This window comes from Sycon ciliatum, chromosome 9, assembly GCF_964019385.1.
Source record: "Sycon ciliatum chromosome 9, ocSycCili1.1, whole genome shotgun sequence".
NCBI lineage: Eukaryota > Metazoa > Porifera > Calcarea > Leucosolenida > Sycettidae > Sycon > Sycon ciliatum.
In genome coordinates this window covers 3,538,237-3,558,236 of record NC_088651.1, presented here as the reverse complement: position 1 = coordinate 3,558,236, position 20,000 = coordinate 3,538,237, and the positions used below count along the sequence as shown (strand labels likewise).

At 47.5% G+C, this 20,000-nt stretch overlaps 1 protein-coding gene across 1 annotated transcript in view; it reads left to right on the top strand.

Annotated features, from left to right (window-relative positions):
• Window positions 1–20,000, top strand: part of LOC135825054 (uncharacterized) — a 33,607-nt gene that overhangs the window by 4,013 nt on the left and 9,594 nt on the right. The window contains exons 6-20 of the mRNA XM_065337790.1: window positions 1,256–1,473; window positions 2,230–2,370; window positions 3,269–3,284; window positions 4,385–4,533; window positions 5,001–5,021; window positions 5,353–5,382; window positions 6,159–6,221; window positions 7,491–7,551; window positions 8,391–8,533; window positions 9,128–9,198; window positions 9,731–9,900; window positions 16,482–16,661; window positions 17,405–17,467; window positions 17,922–18,257; window positions 19,564–19,673. Of these exons, the coding sequence (XP_065193862.1) occupies window positions 1,256–1,473; window positions 2,230–2,370; window positions 3,269–3,284; window positions 4,385–4,533; window positions 5,001–5,021; window positions 5,353–5,382; window positions 6,159–6,221; window positions 7,491–7,551; window positions 8,391–8,533; window positions 9,128–9,198; window positions 9,731–9,900; window positions 16,482–16,661; window positions 17,405–17,467; window positions 17,922–18,257; window positions 19,564–19,673 (1,772 nt within the window). The remainder of the gene's footprint in view (window positions 1–1,255; window positions 1,474–2,229; window positions 2,371–3,268; window positions 3,285–4,384; window positions 4,534–5,000; window positions 5,022–5,352; window positions 5,383–6,158; window positions 6,222–7,490; window positions 7,552–8,390; window positions 8,534–9,127; window positions 9,199–9,730; window positions 9,901–16,481; window positions 16,662–17,404; window positions 17,468–17,921; window positions 18,258–19,563; window positions 19,674–20,000) is intronic.

The window sequence follows — 20,000 nt, the reverse complement described above, 5'->3', positions numbered from 1 at the left end:
TGTGACTAGCGACCAGCCTGGTACTACAGACCACTGTGACTAGCGACCAGCCTGGTACTACAGACCACTGTGACTAGCGACCAGCCTGGTACACAGACCACTGTGACTAGCGACCAGCCTGGTACTACAGACCACTGTGACTAAAGACCACCGTGACTAGCGACCAGCCTGGTACTACAGTAAAACCTGTAACTAAAGACCACCGTGACTAGCGACCAGCCTGGTACTACAGTAAAACCTGTAACTAAAGACCACCGTGACTAGCGACCAGCCTGGTACTACAGTAAAACCTGTAACTAAAGACCACCGTGACTAGCGACCAGCCTGGTACTACAGTAAAACCTGTAACTAAAGACCACCGTGACTAGCGACCAGCCTGGTACTACAGTAAAACCTGTTACTAAAGACCACCGTGACTAGCGACCAGCCTGGTACTACAGTAAAACCTGTAACTAAAGACCACCGTGACTAGCGACCAGCCTGGTACTACAGTAAAACCTGTAATTAAGACCACCGTGACTAGCGACCAGCCTGGTACTACAGTAAAACCTGTAACTAAAGACCACCGTGACTAGCGACCAGCCTGGTACTACAGACCACTGTGACTAGCGACCAGCCTGGTACTACAGACCACTGTGACTAAAGACCACCGTGACTAGCGACCAGCCTGGTACTACAGTAAAACCTGTAACTAAAGACCACCGTGACTAGCGACCAGCCTGGTACTACAGTAAAACCTGTAACTAAAGACCACCGTGACTAGCGACCAGCCTGGTACTACAGTAAAACCTGTAACTAAAGACCACTGTGACTAGCGACCAGCCTGGTACTACAGTAAAACCTGTAACTAAAGACCACCGTGACTAGCGACCAGCCTGGTACTACAGTAAAACCTGTAACTAAAGACCACCGTGACTAGCGACCAGCCTGGTACTACAGACCACTGTGACTAGCAACCAGCCTGGTACTACAGACCACTCCGCCAGGCACGCTTGGTCTCACACTTATATAATTATGGTTATGCGGTACAAACCTCTAACTAAGGACCACCTGCCACTAAAGACCGCTTTCTCTGGCCCCAAGGGGTGGTGGTTAGTCACAGGTTTTACTGTATGTCGCTATATCCTGGCACACAACCGTCCCTTTTACATCCACTATTCAGGCAAAATATCTACCGCTTGGAGTAAATTTTGATCGTACACTGCCGCTGGATACTTTTATTCACGTTGCGTGTTAATGGCTTTCCCCTGGGCAGGTACCAGGCTTTCGGCACGCGACGACAAGGAGAACCTGCTTCACATCTGCGGCGAGTACGGTTTTCTCAACCTGGCCAATCACATCCTGGACTCGCCGGCACTGTTTCCCAGCCTGAGCAGTGATCTTAACGCCTGCAACAAGAGAGGACGCAATCCGGCCGAGGTGGCGCTAGAGTTTGACGATTTGGAGTTGTACGAGCTGTTTGTTGCTCATGGGGTGAGTAGAAATTCAGTGAAGAAAATTTATAGACATGGTGCATTGAAAACAAGATTTGGCCCAACAAATGTTCTCAAACGGTGACACGAAAATGGACGTAGAACCAATTTGAAGTGGGGACTTTGAAGCCCTGTTTGGCCCAAATTCACTCAAAGCGATGACCCCAAGATGGAATGTAGAACCAATTTGAAGGGGGGGGGGGGGGGCTTTGAAAACCCGGCATGGCCGGCCCAAATTTACTCCAAACAATGACACATATAATGGTATATACAGTCCTACTCAATAAAATCCAGTCACGTCACTCAAGTTTGCGGCTTGCACAGCCCAGTGTTTGCAGAGCTCGGGCTGTGCAACGCCCGGTGCGTGTTTGAGGGACGCGACTGGATTTCATTGAGCAGCACAGTGTAGAACCAATTTGAAGCACTTACAATACTTTTGATTGTGTTACATTGATCGTTGCGTACCAAGAGAGCACGCCTCAAAAACCAAGTAAAATACTATGTTATCTTGTTCCCATGGGGTATGTCCACTTTGTATCTATATTTGGATCAAACGAAGGGACAACATGTTACGAGCTAATGACTAAATGTCCTTCAACGTAACCAGATCTTAATACAGTCAGCGTGTGTGACAAAAAGGCACAAGCAGACAAGGAGAATTGAGACATTCGACGACCTGACACCTAGCTCATAGCTCTAGTATCTATAATTTTATCAATTTATTTCTATTTTTACGTTTGTCTGTATCTTGTCGTAGTCCACACCTGCTAGCGGTGAAGCTAGCAACAGTGAGCGCCGCAACACAGCAGCGCCACCCGCACCTCTGAGCAAGAAGGCCAGCTCTATGACTCCAAATGCGCTCTTCCGTCAGCTGGGCAACCGGATTCGTACCAGCTCAGTAAGTGTGCCCAGCTAGATCGACGATTCAGGCATCTTCGAGGACGTACTAACATATCTTCCAGACTATGAGCCACACTCTAAACCCTAAACACTGGCAATTCACACAAACAGGATCAGTATGGCTTATGTTACGATGAATGGTGATATATCTAGGGTATATGTCAATATTCTCACAATTGTGTGACTACAAAGTCTGGGTGCTGCTTATACTCCGTGAAATGAAGTATTTTTAAATATTGGCGGTTTCAGTCTATCTGGAGGAACTGCATGAAATACTCAGAAATCTCACATGTGTGGGTGTGTGTGTGTGTGTGTGTGTGTGTGTGTGTGTGTGCTTGCGTGCGTGGGTGCGTGCGTGGGTGTAACCCAAGCATTACTAGCACTTGGCTATTACTCTTGTTCATATTCACTTTTCTGGCTGCAATGATCATCGTTTCATTACTGCCTGGTTGGACTGCTTGTGTCTGCGCTGCGCTAATGATGTCAACCGGCATGGATAAAACAGCAGTGTGCGCAGATAGAAAGAAGACCCGTACCCAAGTCTGGTGATCCCGCGCTGCAGAGAGTGTTCGGTGTCGGAGACAGAGCTTACTTAGAACATAGCAGACTCAGTGGATGACGTTCAGGTTCGTCGGAACTCCGATTTTCATGTCGCGAGTTCTGAACGTTCTCTGCTGAGCCTGCTATGTAGAATAACGTTTCCTATGATTATGCTTTAAAGGGGTCTCCCGTGCAGGCGGCTGACAACTGGAGACATGTACAGACCATTGAGTCAGAGAGACAAGTACTTCTGTTCAATGCCAAAAAGTGGTCTTGTAGCAGTTTGAGTAGAGTTTCATTTTTGATCTCATAAACACACACTGTGTTTTCATGTGTTCTCTTGCCCTCTATTACAGACAGCAGAGGACTCGCGTAAGTTGTTGCATGTTGCACTGTATACTCTATCAGACCTCACTGCAACAGTCTGATGCATTCCAGGAAAAAAAAGCTATTTCACCTCCAACCCCCACATTTTAGAACATTCCATGGAAAGTTGTGATATTTTTCTGGCACCGAGTGGACTAATACATGACGGTGTGTATGTCTCTTTGGCGGCATTTATTTTAACACTAAAGTTCAACTTCCTTACAGTCTCCCAGCATTGAAGGAAATTCAACTCATGTTTTGTAAAGTTGAACTGCGGTTTTTAGTGCCTCGGTCCAATCAGGGTAGACTTGCCAGGTGTAGTGTGCAGGCCGCCTGACAGGGGAGATCACGGCATATGTTTTGTTCTTCCATGATGTTGTCCCTGCAATGCTCATTGTGTAGCGCATGTGTTAGCCCCCTCCCCCCCCCCCCCACCCCACGGATTCACACCCAGGTGTACCAAGGGAGCAACTTTCTCCAGCATGCGTGTGTGTGCACCCCCTTGCATACCAGCATCCCAAACGGATCAAACTCCTTTCCTCTTGGATAGAGTATTGCTGGTTCTGGGGCCCACATTTCTATAATATATTTTGCCTGGATGATTTCTATACGCTGAACTCAATCTCACGACAGAGACATGTACTGATGTAGGTGTTCCTACCTTTTTGGTTCATCAATGGAGAGTGATCTTATCATCATACGTTATCGAGTGTTTGTGAGTTCAGGGCACTTCTAGACCATCTGCTTTAAATTTCTTTGAAACGGATATGCAAATTGTGCCAGCATTGAGCCAGTGGAATATGTCTTCGGATGCATAGCCAATTTTGTTCCTGGAGACTTTTCTGCTGTGATATGGAGGTGATTTCCCAGTACTGGAGTGTTATTTGTGTGTTTGTGTGTTTGTGTGTTTGTGTGTGTGTGTGTGTGTGTGTGTGTGTGTGTGTGTGTGTGTGTGTGTGTGTGTGTGTATGTATGTATGTATGTGTATGTATGTATGTATGTATGTATGTATGTATGTATGTATGTATGTGTACACATACATGTGTTTACGTGTGATTATACATGTATGTTATATGTATGTGTGTATGCGTGTGTGTGTGTTTCAGGTACTTCTAATTCCCCTACCACTAAGCGTGCTGGATCGTATATCGACGTACAGTTGAGCCCCGGGCAGTCAAATTCCCTGGGCAGGTCTGGCTCAATCCTCTCCGCACTATCGGCAGTACAGGACAGCACAGGTGCAACAGATGAGCAGGTATGTGCAATAGTTATGATTTGAAATGAATCAGCGCATTGCGATTTGCAAGAGGACCTGTCCATTCAGAGTCGATTCATGACTCTCTATTCAGAAACTCATTCGTAGCATGTCGCATTTAGCAGTACTTTCAACTGCCACGGGCATGTACTGCGAAGTGTCCGGAAGTGTCTTATAGAAGTGTACCGTAAGTCGACAAATGTTCGGCCCATTCAAAATTCCCCCCCCCCCCCCCCAGTGCTAAAACCCATTTTGGCGGCATTACATCTTCGGCCTGCACTGCTGCTGCTTGTATACACTTTCACACTGTACCTTGCAGAACAAAATGTGAGAGTGCGACCTATAATCAAGTGCGCCTTATGATCGGGGAATACGGTATCATGTGACCAATTGCGCGCGTCAACTGTTTGACTTGTTCTTGTGTTCTTGTCGTTCATCTGCTGTCGTGGGAACTGCTCCGCTCCCAGGATGGAGACGACGGTCCCAATGTAAGTATTGTCTTAAAGTAATCATTGAAATTCAGTGTCCTAAAGTAGTAAGTGTGTTGGCACCCTACTTCAGTTCTGTGAGCTGGGACTCATTGCTTCAACTGTACATGTATAGTTACTGGTGTTGTCATGTAGCTCACACGTCCACTTCCTGTTCTCATGTACACCTCACAGCCGACAAGAGATCATAATTTCAGCTGATTTTGTTTTCCTTTAAAAGGCAATTTTGCTTTGACGTAAATAGAAAGACAATTAGTCCGCTCCCGCTCTTTAAAGCCAAGTTGTTCTCTCTTATGTGTGAATGTGTGCGCATGAATTCGTGCGGTTTCAGACCGACGATGGTGGAGCATCACCGGCAACGGTAGGTACCGATTTTCAGCGCACGTGTTTGTTTCTTTGTAGATGCTCTCCCATTCTCTCACGGGAGTAATAGCACGTTTGTACAGAAATTTGTCTTGGAATCCTTGCGTACCAAGTGTTCAGCTGGGGGGGGGGGGGGGGGTTTAACAGTAGCGATGTGCCTTAATGTGTACTAAAGCTGGGCTTATTCTAGTAGAAGCCGATCAAGGCACTAGGCTTCTGCTATGGCTATTATGGCTTTATGGCATTCAAAACAGGTATTTCTGTGTTTGTGAACACGAATCCAGGCAGTAACAGTGTGTCTTGAACATCAGGCTTGTACTCAAAACAGGGTTCAATGAGACAGGCTATTAATCCACGACACTACGGCATTAGTGTCCGGAAGTTCTTTAAGGACGGCAAAGCAGCCTGGCCCCACCGCCACTTCTCGTGCCTATCCTGGAATATAGTGGACTTTCGTACAAAAAAGAAGAAGAAAGTTCACAGCACATTGCATGCTATTTTACCATTTTGCAACAAGGTTATTGTTCCTGTTCTGGTCTTCTGTCCATCATGACTGAGACATCATGACTGAAACATCATGACTGAGACATCATGACTGAGACATCATGACTGAGACATCATGACTGAGACATCATGACTGAGACATCATGACTGAGACATCATGACTGAGACATCATGACTGAGACATCATGACTGAGACATCATGACTGAGACATCATTAATGACACGGTGTTCAAGCAGCCTTGTGTCTTCCTGATCTGTTTGCTTTTGTAGAAGAGAAAGGTGAAGACGCTTGGAATCAATCCGTTCCGGAAGAATCGAGGAAAGGCTAAGGAGGTAAGTGCATCACATACAGACGTCACGTTGAACACCCTACTGTCACTACGATATTGGCCGTTCCGCTCTTCGTCCCGTTTACCCTGTGAATCAATTAGATGTACGGATCTGGGTCTAAATTTCGAAAATTTTTCATAGGAGCCACCCAAACCCCAAGAGTAAATTGTACTTCATTTGGCTGGCCGTGCCAACCTGAAATACATTCCGACATAATTGTGTTGTACTTGCAACACCACCCGCATTGCCCAACTGATATATTACAGTCTTGCCAAGAAGATGGTCTCAGAGGACAGGGTTACCATGCTTGTTGAACACTTTCGATGCGAGGCTGAGCAATTTTACAGCCCAGACAGTTGCAGTTGAAACTCGTTTTCCGACCAACTCACTACTCCATACTAATCTGACCGATTTTGCTTGGTCACGAATTATCCTATGTATACGCGTGCATACAAGATGGTCATTTTCAAGAACCAGACCAGAAAGAGCGGTCGGAATTCAGAGAATCCACTGTGCTAAGAAAGCGTTCGTCACCTTAACAGATTTGAATATATAAGCCCCCAATTAGATGTGTTCACGCCAAGTGCTCAGGAAATATGGGAGAGCATGTGTCAACAAAAGCGCAAAGGAGGCTAACAGAGTTTTGTCGCAACTCAGAGTTTCTTAACTCGGAGCTGCGACAACACTCTGTTAGCCTCCTTTGTGCTGTTTGTGTGTAATACTGTAAAAGCCATTATTCTAACGAGGCGCATGTAATAACGATTTCCCAAAATCGACTAGTTTACGTGTACCAACGGTAACGATTCTCACTCATTGTCAACGCTCAACAGCACAGTATATGTATCGATTTCTGTATAACGATTTATATTTTAACAACAGATTTCTCCTTGTTAACTCGTTAGAGTGCGCACTTTGTTACATATATGGCGTTTACAGTATTGCTCCACGTTATTGTGTTGAGCCCTCTCCACTGGCAGACGGAAGTGTTTCTCCTTGGAGAACATGTGTAGTGATGTGTATGTGTGAGTGCGTGTGTGTGTGTGTGCGTGCGTACGTGCGTGCATGCGTGCATGCGTGTGATTTTGTGTTTGTGTGTGCATTTATGTGAATGCGTGGTTGCATGTGTCTATTTATTATGTGTGTGTGTGTGTGTGTGTGTGTGTGTGTGTGTGTGTGTGTGTGTGTGTGTGTGTGTGTGTGTGTGTGTGTGTGCGTGTATGTGTGTTCTGAACAGTCAAGCTAATTCCCTTCTTGTTTGCTTCCATACTCCAGAGCAAATCCGTTGAATTGCCTATCCAAGACCAAATTGCATCGACGTCCCACACTGATGCCCGTAAGCCAACATATACACTGGAGCTCATCCCCCCTCCCCCCCCCCCCACACACTTCTCCTTCCGGCTTGGAAATCTATCTGTTACCTGTGTGTCGCCAATCTAACCTGATTTGTCTTGACATGAAATGGTCACTTATAGCTGACCGACTGAACTTACTGCACAGCATCTCCTTGCATGCTAATGGCTTGCATGACATGTACACCACACTATTATCGACAGTCAACTTTGATTATAACGACACTTGGCGGGGCATCAGAAACGTGTCCTTATTTGCGAAGTCTCATGATAACAGTTATGTGCGCAGTTAGATGGGACTTTGCTCTGGGCATGGAAATTCTGGCGTTATTCGCGAATTGTCGTTATATCCGCAGTCGTTATTAGCGAAGTTTTCTGTATGTATTTAATCCCTTCCTATGATCACATGGGATTTTCGGTCTTTGACCACTTGCTGGTGAGCCTATCTACTCACCTCCCACCGCTTTAGGAGCTGCATCTGCGCCTTGATCCTTGAAGGGTGGTGGCGTTCCTACGGATGCGGAAAGCCCGGCTTCCAGCCGAATCTCACGCGAACCGTGAATTTATTATTATTTTTATGATCACAGTTCATTTGAAATTGTTCATCAGATGGAACTGGGCTTTCAAGCAAGGATGTTGCAATTTCTGCCCAAAGTTGACAATATCCTTCGTTGTACTACTGCCCCTCATGTGAGAATGCCACTAGATGGTAAAAAATGTTTTCCTGCAAAATCCTGCCACATCCGTGAGGGTTGAATGGTGTGGGATGCCACCCCTAAAGTTACTCTTGTCCAAAAGACTTTCCTTTTATCTATTGTTGCAGCTTCAGCAACGACACCACTATCTCCCACAACGTCACTGCAGCAAGATCAACTGTGGACGTTGATGCAGAAAGTTGAGGGCTATGCCAGGGTCAAGTTACCTTATGAGCCATCTGCATTTGACGAAGGCAAACTGCGCATGCAGGTAATTCCAGGAATATTGCAGTTTTTTTCTTTTTTCTTTTATGGGAGAAAATGGGTGCTGGAGAGGAGTTACTGCTAGCCGCTATTGTGTGCTGACTTTTATGAATGTGACGACAGCAAAAAAATTGTCTGTCAACATTGTAAGCCATGTGATGTCATTGTAGACGGTGTGATGTCATGTCGGCTAGGCAATGTCATTGCATATGGTGGGAAGTTTTTGCTGACTCGACAGTATCATTGTTTACTGTATGGTATCGCTTTGCACTCAAGACTGTCGTTGCGGGAAGTCTGATGCTACCACTAAACAAGCAGCATTCATACTAGCAGTGGGGGAATATTGACGACGTGGTACTTTGAAGTGCTATGCCATTTCGTTTCGAAGATCCGTAAATCTGGCTGGCCCCTGCTTCAGCCTGCAATGCTGAATGCTATGCACTACTTGTCCCTGATGAGTGTCACCTGCTTGCCCCAGAAAATCCGAAGTTGTACTCACGGTTGTATTTTGTGTGTGTGTGTGTGGGGGGGGGGGGGGGGTGGGTGGGTGTGCGTGTGTGTGCGTATATGCGTGCACGCGTGTGTCCATGTTGCTTTCAAGATTGGTGACGTTCTGTACATCACTGAGCGAGATGACTCCGGCATCTGGTCTGGCATTCTGAACAAGAAACAGTACGGGGCTTGTCTATACTTGTTGCAAAGATGACTAGCATTCAAGTTGTAAAGGGCATGCATGACAGGTGCAGGGTTGAAGGCTTTTTACTTCCTCATCGAAGGCAAAAGATTGGTTGCGTCCACTTATATAATATTTTCCGGAGCTGCGCAAAGATGTTTGCTACAAATTCAGACAGCAATCCTGTGTCTTACATTCCTTTGACTATCTGGCGGGACACTAAAAACCCGTAACTAAAGACCACCGTGACTAGAGACCAGCCTGGTGTACTGCAGACCACTTCACCAGGCACGGACGGTCTGACACTCACATTATGGTTGCGGTTCAAACCTTTAACTAAGGACCACCTGACACTAAAGACCGCTTCCCGTGGCCCCAAGGGGTGGTCGTTGGTCACAGGTTTTACTGTATAAGCCACACCGACATTGTTTTGGTGAATTATGAGTGTTCAAGTGCGGCTTAGACTCCAGAACAATACGTTACTTATCTCATCTAGGTTCATTAACTGCAGCTTGTTTATTCCAACTGTAGGTTTGGCAAGTTTCCAATGGTGTACGTGGCGGAGATCTCGCAGCAAGAGGCGGAGCAGTTGCTGTCCGACAGTGGCAGTACGGCATCAGGAGACTCGGATGCCAAGCCTGGCAACCGATTGTCAGGTTCCATACTGGCTCAGCAACCCAGGCCACCGGCCGCTAGACCAAGTAAGACATGCACACATATCTCTCTGTTCCGGGCGGTCTGGGATCGGGCACCGCCGATAACTTTGAAATGTCCGTAACTCCGAATAACATCCGTTTTGATGGGGAAGGGCCAGATAAATGGCATTATGACGTCACTATTTTGACTGAATTGCCTGATTAATTGCACTATTTGCACTAAAACCCACCCATATGGTGCCTGGTAGACCGAGGTGGCCGTAAATTCGAGGTCCAGATAGGAGAGCGAATATCACTCAACGAGCGATTTTATTCTACTACTACAATGGTGTCGGAACCGCACCGGCCGGGGCGGCCATTGCCGCCCCACTTTTTCGGCTTTTTTTGAGCACACTGCAACAAAGCGCGATGATCTCAGCGCAAACGTGGCAAATCCTTGTCCCCGATCGTGGTTTGTTGCAGAATCAAAAAGTCCATGTACACTGAAATGGCACCAAATGCCTGGGAAAGCTTGCAATTGGTTTCAATTTTTGAATATTTTTCCCGCGGGAGGGTAATGTTTGTCCCCGATCGTAGCATCTTCTTGGGTTTTTTCAGAATCAAAAAGTCTTTCATTGCAGTTACCGTACACTGAAATGGCACCGAATGCCCGGAAGTGCTTGCAATTGGCTTCAATTTTTGAAATTTTTGAAATTTTTCCCGGGGGAGGACCCCCCACCCCCCCCCCCCCCATGGCCGCCCCACCTCCAAAGTCGGTGCGACGCGCCTGTACTACAAGTACTGCACAAGGAAGTGGACATGTAGGAACACACACAACACAAAGCGCTCAGACTCCGTCAGTCACAGTGGAGTGTACCATGGTCTACCTCGCGTAGTCTAGTCGTTATCTGCAACACAGTGTAATAGGTGTATGTATGCTACGACCTGAATACTCACTATTTGTATTTCCCGCTCGTTCCCCTTGGCAATGAGCACTCACATAGAAGAGCGCATGCTCCAGTTCTGTTCTAGTCTAGTCCGTCTTGAGTTGTCGTTGTCCTGTTCTCCTTCTGTTTACACCCTTATCGAATACTTCTATAAATTATCCAATCATATAAAACCCCTGTGTTCCGGTGTGAGGGGGCATCATTAGCCGGCAGCAGCTAACACTGGTGGCAGCGGAAAACGTCCACCACTACATTGCTGGCGGAGTATGTACGCCTTCGGAGATCGCCGACTATGAAGAACCACGAAGGCCCACGCAAGTGAAACCATATCCTCATCCACTCTCTTCGTCATTATTTTCCTTTCTGCATTGTGTTTCTTTCTGCTCGTCGTTTTCTTGTTGCATGCATTGTTTACCATGGTTTACAGGCATAGGTCAAGCATTGGCGCCAACCTGTCTGGCCAAACATTTTCGGAACATTTTCTGTGTCCGTGTTTTGTGCATACTGTCTGCTGTCTAGTGTCTTGTTAGGATATCTGCTAGCTGGGTAGTAGAGTCTAGCTACACTGTGTCCGTAGAGTAGTTGCCTATTTGGAATTGTCTCTGCCAAATTTAGTTGTTTGCCGCTACGCACGATAGGTTACGTAATAGATTTAGAATTAGATCGATAGTTGATCGAGGCGTCGATCGAGTCCACGGGAAATTTTTGCAGATAAATCTTTTTTCGAAAATTCAAAAATACAAAAACAATTTTTTTTCACAATGGGCCGTTCAGCGAAATCCAAGAGACAAGAAAAGCTAGAGCGTAGCTTCGCTGAAGCTGGCTGTGACATGAATGCTGAAGAGCGCGAGAGTTCGCCGGTACAAGGGTTGTCCCATCGTTTTCGTTTGCCGGACACAGACACACCACATGCACGTCCACTGCCGAAGCCAGTCTTGCTTCCTGAGACATTCGGAAATCAGCCAGGCCAAGATTTCACCACGTACATGAGGCATTTCGTCCACACATGCGAGCTGAGTGGGTACGACGACGACCAAAAGCTACGGCTACTACCTGCTCGCCTTGTTGGTACCGCTCATGAGATGTTCACCGAAATTCTAACTCACACGCCTGACATGAACTTTTCCGACACAGTCGAGGCTCTGCATGTCCGTCTTGAGCCGCCCCAGCAAGCATTGATGCACGAGGCCAGTCTTCGCCAGCGAGTGAAGCTGGCGAGTGAAACTCAGCACGGGTATGCCACGGAACTTCGTCGGCTCGCTCGTCGAGCCTACCCAGGACAACAAGGTGCACTGCTTGATTCAATGCTTTTGCAACTTTTTATTGATGGCCAGGCATCGAAGGATTTGCGCTTGGCGTTGGCGTCACCTCGGCCCACTGATTTGGATGCGGCGGTCCAAAAGGCCATCGAGGTAGGTGCTATTTATGCTCGCGAGCAGGCCCGCACCGTACCTCACCAGTACGCACAGCCCGTATTTGCTGCTGCTCCGGAAGTGAAGCCCCGTCATGGTCGTGACCCCTACACAGCAGTCGGTCCACTGAAATCGGAATCTGAGCGAGACCAGTTGGCTTCGCTTTTGTCGAGATTTGATTCGCGTCTCTCTGCTTTGGAGGCGAAAATGGAGAGCGTGAGTCTGTATCGCCCCACCCGACCCCAGCAAGACCATGTACGTTTTGTTGCTCGTGGTGCTGGTGCTGGTGCTGGTGCGCCTAGTCGTGGTCGTGGCCAGAGTTTTGCGAGGCCTGTCCGTGGAGTGTGCCATGGATGTGGTGAAGAGGGCCACTTCATTGCATCTTGCCCGCACCCAAAAAACTAGGTTGGACTGGTGACACGGGGCCGCCGTCAGTCGTCCGAGTGGAGCCCCTCGAGGAGGTATGTGGTGCGATCTCACCCATTATTGTGCACGTTGATGTTTGTCTTTCGTCTTCGTCTTCGTCTTCTGTTGTTGCTCTTGTTGATTCTGGTTCAAGTGTGTCGTTAGTGCATTCTAAATTGTTGCCTAATTTGACAGAGCGACCTCCTCTAGAGTCTGCTCCGCGGTTGTGTGCAGTCAATGGCGCACAACTTCCTGTCGTTGGATCCATGGATCTGTGTATGTCGCTAGGAAATCTGTCTTTCCAGCACACGGTTGTTGTCTCTCCTGGTATTCACTGCGACATTTTTTCTTGGTTCCGATTTTTTGTTGCAGCATGGTGGTGTATTAGACATTGCTCGTGGTGTTGTGATGTTTGGCGATGTGTCTGTTCCGTTGCATGTTTCTGGTTCTGGGTGTCCTCCGTCACGTATGCCCTATGATCGTATTGTTCCGCGTAATACTTCCCCCTCATGTAATACTCATACTCCTCATTCTGATGCATGCTCCGACGATGTACCTGTTTCGTCGTATTCTTCTCGTGTTGCCCTTGACGATTCATTGTCTGCACGGGTTGTTGAACCCATGGCTCAACCTGGCGTTGTCCCGGCGTGTGCGCCCGAGAGTGTGGCTGACCCTGTGGTATACTCATCTCGTGTGGTGTTTGAGATGGAGTTGTCGGTACCTGCAGGACATGTTGTCTTGGTGCCTTGTGCAGCTGTTGATGTGTGCACGGTTGCGATGGATTGCGTGGCAGATCCATTGGAGTCCTTTATGGCGAAGCATCCAGATGTGGCAGTGACTCCTAGTCTTGTAACTGTTGGCCCTAACCAAACACGTGTGGTTGTGGCTGTTGAAAATCATGCAAATCATCCTATACTCATTCATAAAAATACCAATGTTGCCGAACTTCATCAAATTCCTACAGATTGTGAACATATTGACGACACTGAAGCTATGGTTTCCTCAGTTTCACCCGACCCGATCCCGCTAACTGAGCAACGCAAGAAAGTCATCGATGAATATATCAACGCACAAAATCATCTCTCCACAGAACAGTCTCGCACGCTCACTGAACTACTTCATGATAACCACGATTTATTTATCTTGCATGATGATGACTATGGCTACTGTGACATATTCCCTCATAAAATTAACACAGGACAAAATAACCCTATAAAACAACCTACCCGGCGGATTCCATATCACCGCCGGAAGGCTCTGCAAGATCTACTGAATACGCTGTTAAAGCAAGGCATAATACAAGAATCGATTAGTCCGTGGGCATCACCCATAGTATTGGTGCCAAAGAAGGATGGCTCTCTTCGACTCTGTATCGACTACAGGAAGTTGAACTCTGTCACCGAGCCTGATGCTTACCCGATTCCCCGGGCGGATGACATGCTTGATTCCCTGTCTGGCTGTCGGTATTTCACGTCCCTTGACTTAGCGTCAGGGTACTGGCAAATAGCAATGGAAGGAAGCGACAAGGCTAAGACGGCATTTACCACGCCACTGGGCTTGTTTGAGTTTAATGTTCTGCCGATGGGCTGCAGGAATGGCCCAGCGACATTTCAGCGCGTAATGGAAGCAGTCCTGAGTGGCTTATGTAACACACCGGTCCAGCCATTCTGCCGTGTGTTCTTTGATGATGTCCTGAATGCCAGCGAAACGCTGTCTGGCCAACTCCAGATTCTGCTGCCCGTGTTCGCGCGAGTTCGGTCCGCTGGACTGCGGTTCAATCTGAAGAAATGCTCCTTCTTCCAGGAGGAGGTCACTTTCTTAGGACACCGCGTGGCAGCGGAGGGCATCTCCCCGAATGAAGCCAAACTCGTCGCGGTCAGGAACTGGAAGACTCCGAAATCTGTCACAGCTGTCCGCGAGTTCCTTGGCTTCGCTGGATATTATCGCCGCTTCATCCGTGGGTTCGCCCAGCGTGCTGCTCCGCTGACTGCTCTGACAGGCAAGAATGCTCGCTTTGCATGGTCGAAAGCTTGCGAAGCGGCGTTCCAGGCTCTGAAGCGTTCGCTTGCCAGTGCGCCGGTGATGGCGTACACCCAGTTTGAAGCTTCAGCAGGTGCATTCATTCTGGACACCGATGCGAGCAATGTGTCGATTGGTGCAGTCCTCAGCCAGATCCAGGATGGAACTGAGCGACCAATTGGGTACGGCAGTCGTGTACTGACGAAAGCTGAGCGCAACTACGATGCTAGCGATCGTGAGGCCCTTGCTCTGGTCTATTTTGCGGAGTATTTCAGGCACTACTTGTTGGCACGACCATTTGTTGCCAGGACGGACAATACTGCGTTGACTGCACTCCGGAACCTGAAGGAACCCCGCGGACGGAAAGCACGTTGGCTTGACTGTTTATCCGAATATGAATTCCGAGTCGTCCACCGTCCAGGTCGCCAACATCTGAATGCCGACGCTATGTCCCGCGTGGTGACCGATGTGCCGTCTCCTCCGCAGAGTCCGCCGCCGCTTGCCCGTGATGTTCCGTTGTCAGCTGCTGATGAAATGCCACTTGCTGCTGATGTTCCTCCGGCTGCTGAGATTGTTCCTCCGGCCGTTTTTGTTCGTCCTCCTGGTGCCTCTGCCGCTGGACCGTTGCCGGATTGTTTCAAGCCTCAGAGTCTTCTTGCTCCGTGTGCCGATCCTGCTCTGTCTGAGTGTTTCACCCGATATGATGCTGCCAGTGGCAAGTTTGTTCGTCCGCCTGAAGCCGTTTCCCGTCCTCCCGACTGTCAACCACCTGCCGTTACTGCTTCTTGTCCTGACCCGATTACGCTGTCCGATGATGATTTTCCGCCGCTACAGCCGCCGTCGTCTGCTCCGGTCCGTACTTCTTCTTCTGTTTCTCGTCGTTCTGGCCGTGTTCGCACTGCACCTGCTCGACTAGCTGACTATGTCCTGGACTGAGTTTATTATTTGGTTTGTTTTCTTTTGTTTGTTTCCTAGGTATTTCGTTCATTCCCGTGGACGTGAATTTTAGCTAGGGGGGCACAGTGTAATAGGTGTATGTATGCTACGACCTGAATACTCACTATTTGTATTTCCCGCTCGTTCCCCTTGGCAATGAGCACTCACATAGAAGAGCGCATGCTCCAGTTCTGTTCTAGTCTAGTCCGTCTTGAGTTGTCGTTGTCCTGTTCTCCTTCTGTTTACACCCTTATCGAATACTTCTATAAATTATCCAATCATATAAAACCCCTGTGTTCCGGTGTGAGGGGGCATCATTAGCCGGCAGCAGCTAACAACAGTACACAGCTTTTTGCATTCAAGCTTCGAGAGATCTAGAGGCGCGCGCGCGCGGCATGCAGCGCACGGACTTCGCCCGTCGCAAAAAATAATTACGGCCAGGTTCGGGCATCTTAGTTCTGTTGTATTCCATGATTCCTTTGTATTATAGTTTAAACTTCTTCTTGGATGACATAGCTGCACGTGCTACTTTTGAAAGGAATTGGGAAAGATTCCAATTTGCTCTGCAAATTCCTTTTGTGGAACAAATTGGAAGCTTTGCCAATAGTATCCAAGTATTCAATTCATGCATACGTATACGTACGTCATCAACACCAGTCTAGAAGAACAAAGCAAACACCGCCCGCCCCCCCCCCCCACACACACCACCCGAATGCACTAAACGTTTCACTCTTGCAGTGTGATGTTGGATGTCCTTCAATACTTTGCCCATTATTATAATTGCTGTTTTAGTAATTTCGCTCTATTCCCTGATGAGAAGGGAACGAAAATGTTTGGCTAAGAAAACATGTTCGATTTGTTCTCCTGGACTGGTGTGGACGATGTATGGATCCATGAATTTACTACTAACACTTCTTTCGTTTTACAGGTATTCAGCAGTTGCCCTTGCCCACGGCACCGGGCACTGTATCGCCTTCCCATTCCAGCCATTCACACATGTCATCGTCGGCAATGCGTACGGGCTCTCTGGCGCGCAACGAGTCCTTTCCAGTGGCTCCTAGTCGCGATGAACCAACGGCAATGCCGGCAAAGTTCATACCAGCTATGGGTGGGTGACTGTGTTTTTTTTAAATTTTATTATTTATTTATAAGATGACCACAAACCATCATGGTGCAAACGCCGGCAAAAATTTGCCTGCTCTGTTTGCCGTTTTTTTTATATAACTACAAACACAATACAATGCACTGTGACTCAACTGTGCATAGACTGTGGTACATGAAAAAAAAGAATGGTCTAGGCTAGGAGGCTGGTGCTTAGTTCTTCGGCGACTGACAGTACTGTATTTAATACTATTCTTTTGAATCTATGTTCAATGGAGTATGTCCAGGCTGCCTGAAGACGATCATCCAGCCAATTGAATCTTTTTTTTTGCAGGCCTGCTTAGTCTGTTCCAGAATTACACCGCACACGTATGACTGTATACTAGTGTGTTTCATAAGCATAGACCACTAGACTTTTTCGAATACACGTAGTTCAAATTTGGTGTGGGCTTTTTGAGAAATGTCTTCGGGATATTACTCACGTGGTTCCCCAAATGTTTCTCACATATTTCTAGGCGATTGAAGAACCCATAGCTTATTTCGGAATATTTAAGCACAAAGTGGTCGCAGATTTCATGGCGTACCTGGTTTTTGAAATCAGAGGTCTATACTTTTGAAGCCCACTATAGTTCCCATCCTGTTTGCCTTCTCTCTGGCGAAAAATGGTCTACGCGTTGCCTGACATGGAAGGCACGCCGATAGCGTGCCTAATCAATCACGTGATGGGTTTGATTTTTGTGTGAACTACAGAGTCTGATGATGAGTTTGAGGGTCTCTACACAACAGTTGCTCCGGACGAGCCAGAAGGGAGGGGTGAGTTTTCACTGTGCCCACAAGTCGGTTATCATCCTGTAGAATATGTTTGACAACGTAGGAGGCGCTGTGCGAGGATGCATTTGGAAACACAGTGATACCTGCCAAGGAGACCACTTGTCCAAGAGGACCCTGCAACTAGGACTAACGAGTGTCATTTCCAGTCAAATAAGGAGGCCACCCGTCACGGAGACCACACTTCTATGGTCCCGTGAGAGGTCAGCTTAGACAAGTTTCAGTGTCACTAGTTTATGTTTTTCTAGTTAAAACACACTTGTATAGTCATTCTAATGAAATGTGCAAGGATAGGCTATGCACTCGCTGGGTCTATATTTATTTATTTATTTATTTATTTATTTATTTTATTTTTTACAATGATCACATGCAGCTCACGGGCAAAGACAAAAAAATGCATAGTGGGAGCATAGTGATGTCTTGTGTTGTTGCTTCGCAGAAGTGCAAATCACGGGCCAGGATCTGGAAATGAACAGTGACGAAGATTATGACGTCGTTCAGGAACCGGCCGCTCCCGGTGTGAGGTCGCCGCCATCTCATGCTACCACCGCTGCTTTGGGTGCAGACCGATCAAGTCGACCTGTGCAACTGAAAAACCCTCCTGTCGGTTGGAAGGCAGCAGCTCCGGCACCAGCGCGCACTCCGATATCCCCACCACCTGGGCCAGCAGCTGCCCTTGCCGCTGCCACTGCTGCTGTGGCACAGAAGAGCAAGAAGGGAACACCGCCTCCGCCTGTGGCACCACCACCGGCCCCAGAAGAAGAAGAAGAAGAAGGTTCGTCCTTGTGTGCGTGTGTGTGTATGTGTGCTTGTGTGTGTGTTGTGTGTGTGTGTGGGTGTTTGTGCGTGTGTGCGTGTGTTTGTGTGTGTGTGCGTGTGAGTGTGTGTATATATATGTGTATGTGTGTGTGTGTGTGTGTATGTGTGTGTGTGTGTGTGTGTGTGTGTATGTGTGTGTGTGAGTGAGTGTGTGTATGTGTGTGTGGGTGTGAGTGAGTGTGTGTGTGTGAGTGTGTGTGTGTGTGTGTGTGTTTGTCTGTGCACACGTGTGCATGTGTTTGTACCGAGGGATAAATACTATGTTCATTCTTCATGTCTTTTTGGTTGGTGTGTTTGCGCCCCGGCATGCGGACACCCACAACTATTTTTTTTCTGGTGTGTGACAAATACATGCAGTCAACTTCGGTATACATATAATGAGACTTCGGGTATAAGGACACTTCGCGAATAAGAACGCTTTCCTGATGCCCTAACGAGTGTCGTTATACGCAAAGTTGACGGTAGATAGGTGGCAGTAGATATAGGGTGAGAGAGATGGGGGAGCAGGCAGAACGACAAGCACAAATCACCTACATTGTGAGTAAACACTCAACAGCAGATTGGCAAAGCATGTCAGAGAAACCGGGTTCCACTGCAACACAATTTACCAATTTACTCCTTGAAGTCATAACATTCCAAACGTTCTTTGCTGTCTCGATGCAAACACCCAGACAAAGGCTATCCGACAAACAGATGGGACTGCCGGCAATGAATGACTGTATATGGCTGTGTTTACATGAGAAATTTCAACCCGGGTCGAGTTCATTCCGGGTTGAAAGTCTGTATGATAGACAAAAATTAATAGGTGAGCGTTTACATGAAGACAGTTGACCCGGATCAAATACTGATATGCCGCCAAAAGTCAACTTCTAGAGTCCTGTATGGTCACGTGAATCTGTTCGCGCGAAATTTGCCTGTGCAGTGCTGTTCAAACCTGGCGCGAGATACGCACAGAAGTACGTTTGTACGATTTTCTTGGCCCGGGTTGATTTCAACCCTCCACTTGGGGGGAGGGTTGAAATTAACCCGGGGCGAAATTTCAACCCGGGTCAAGCGCAATGCGTCATGTAAACGCGCCATTCATTTTGTGTACATGGCGGGTTGAAATCTGACCAAGGTCGAACTCAACCCGGGTTGAAACGCCTCATGTAAACACAGCCTTAGTGAGAATGGTAGACTGCTAGAAAGTGTGTTTGTTCACTGGAAACCGCACGTTTCAGCCTTCTCCTGATGTTCTTCCCCTGGAATATTTCCATGTCCAGAAATTCCGGAACAGGACAAAAACTTCTACCAAGTGCTATATCAAGGCGACATCACCAAGGCTTACAGTCCGGATCGGTCCGTGGAGATGATGGACTATATCGCAATCAAGGTACGTGACCTGGTCAGATTTAATCGCAATTTGTGCACAGAGTTCCGTTGTCCCAACACAGCGCTCGATGCTACAACGAGCATAGCTTCCTCACTGTTTACTTGTGTATGATTATGATACTAAGAAGGTGGTGGACATCACGCAACTGCATCATAAAGAAAAAGGGGGGGGGGGTGTAAACTAACAACCGGTCTGTTCATTTGCTATTCAGAATCGCCGCATGCGCTGGATGAGAAATATGTAAATTTTCTATTGTGATGTCGAAACAATTATCACGTTTTGGGACAGTCACCCATCGTCAGAACATAATGATTATGATAGGAGAGT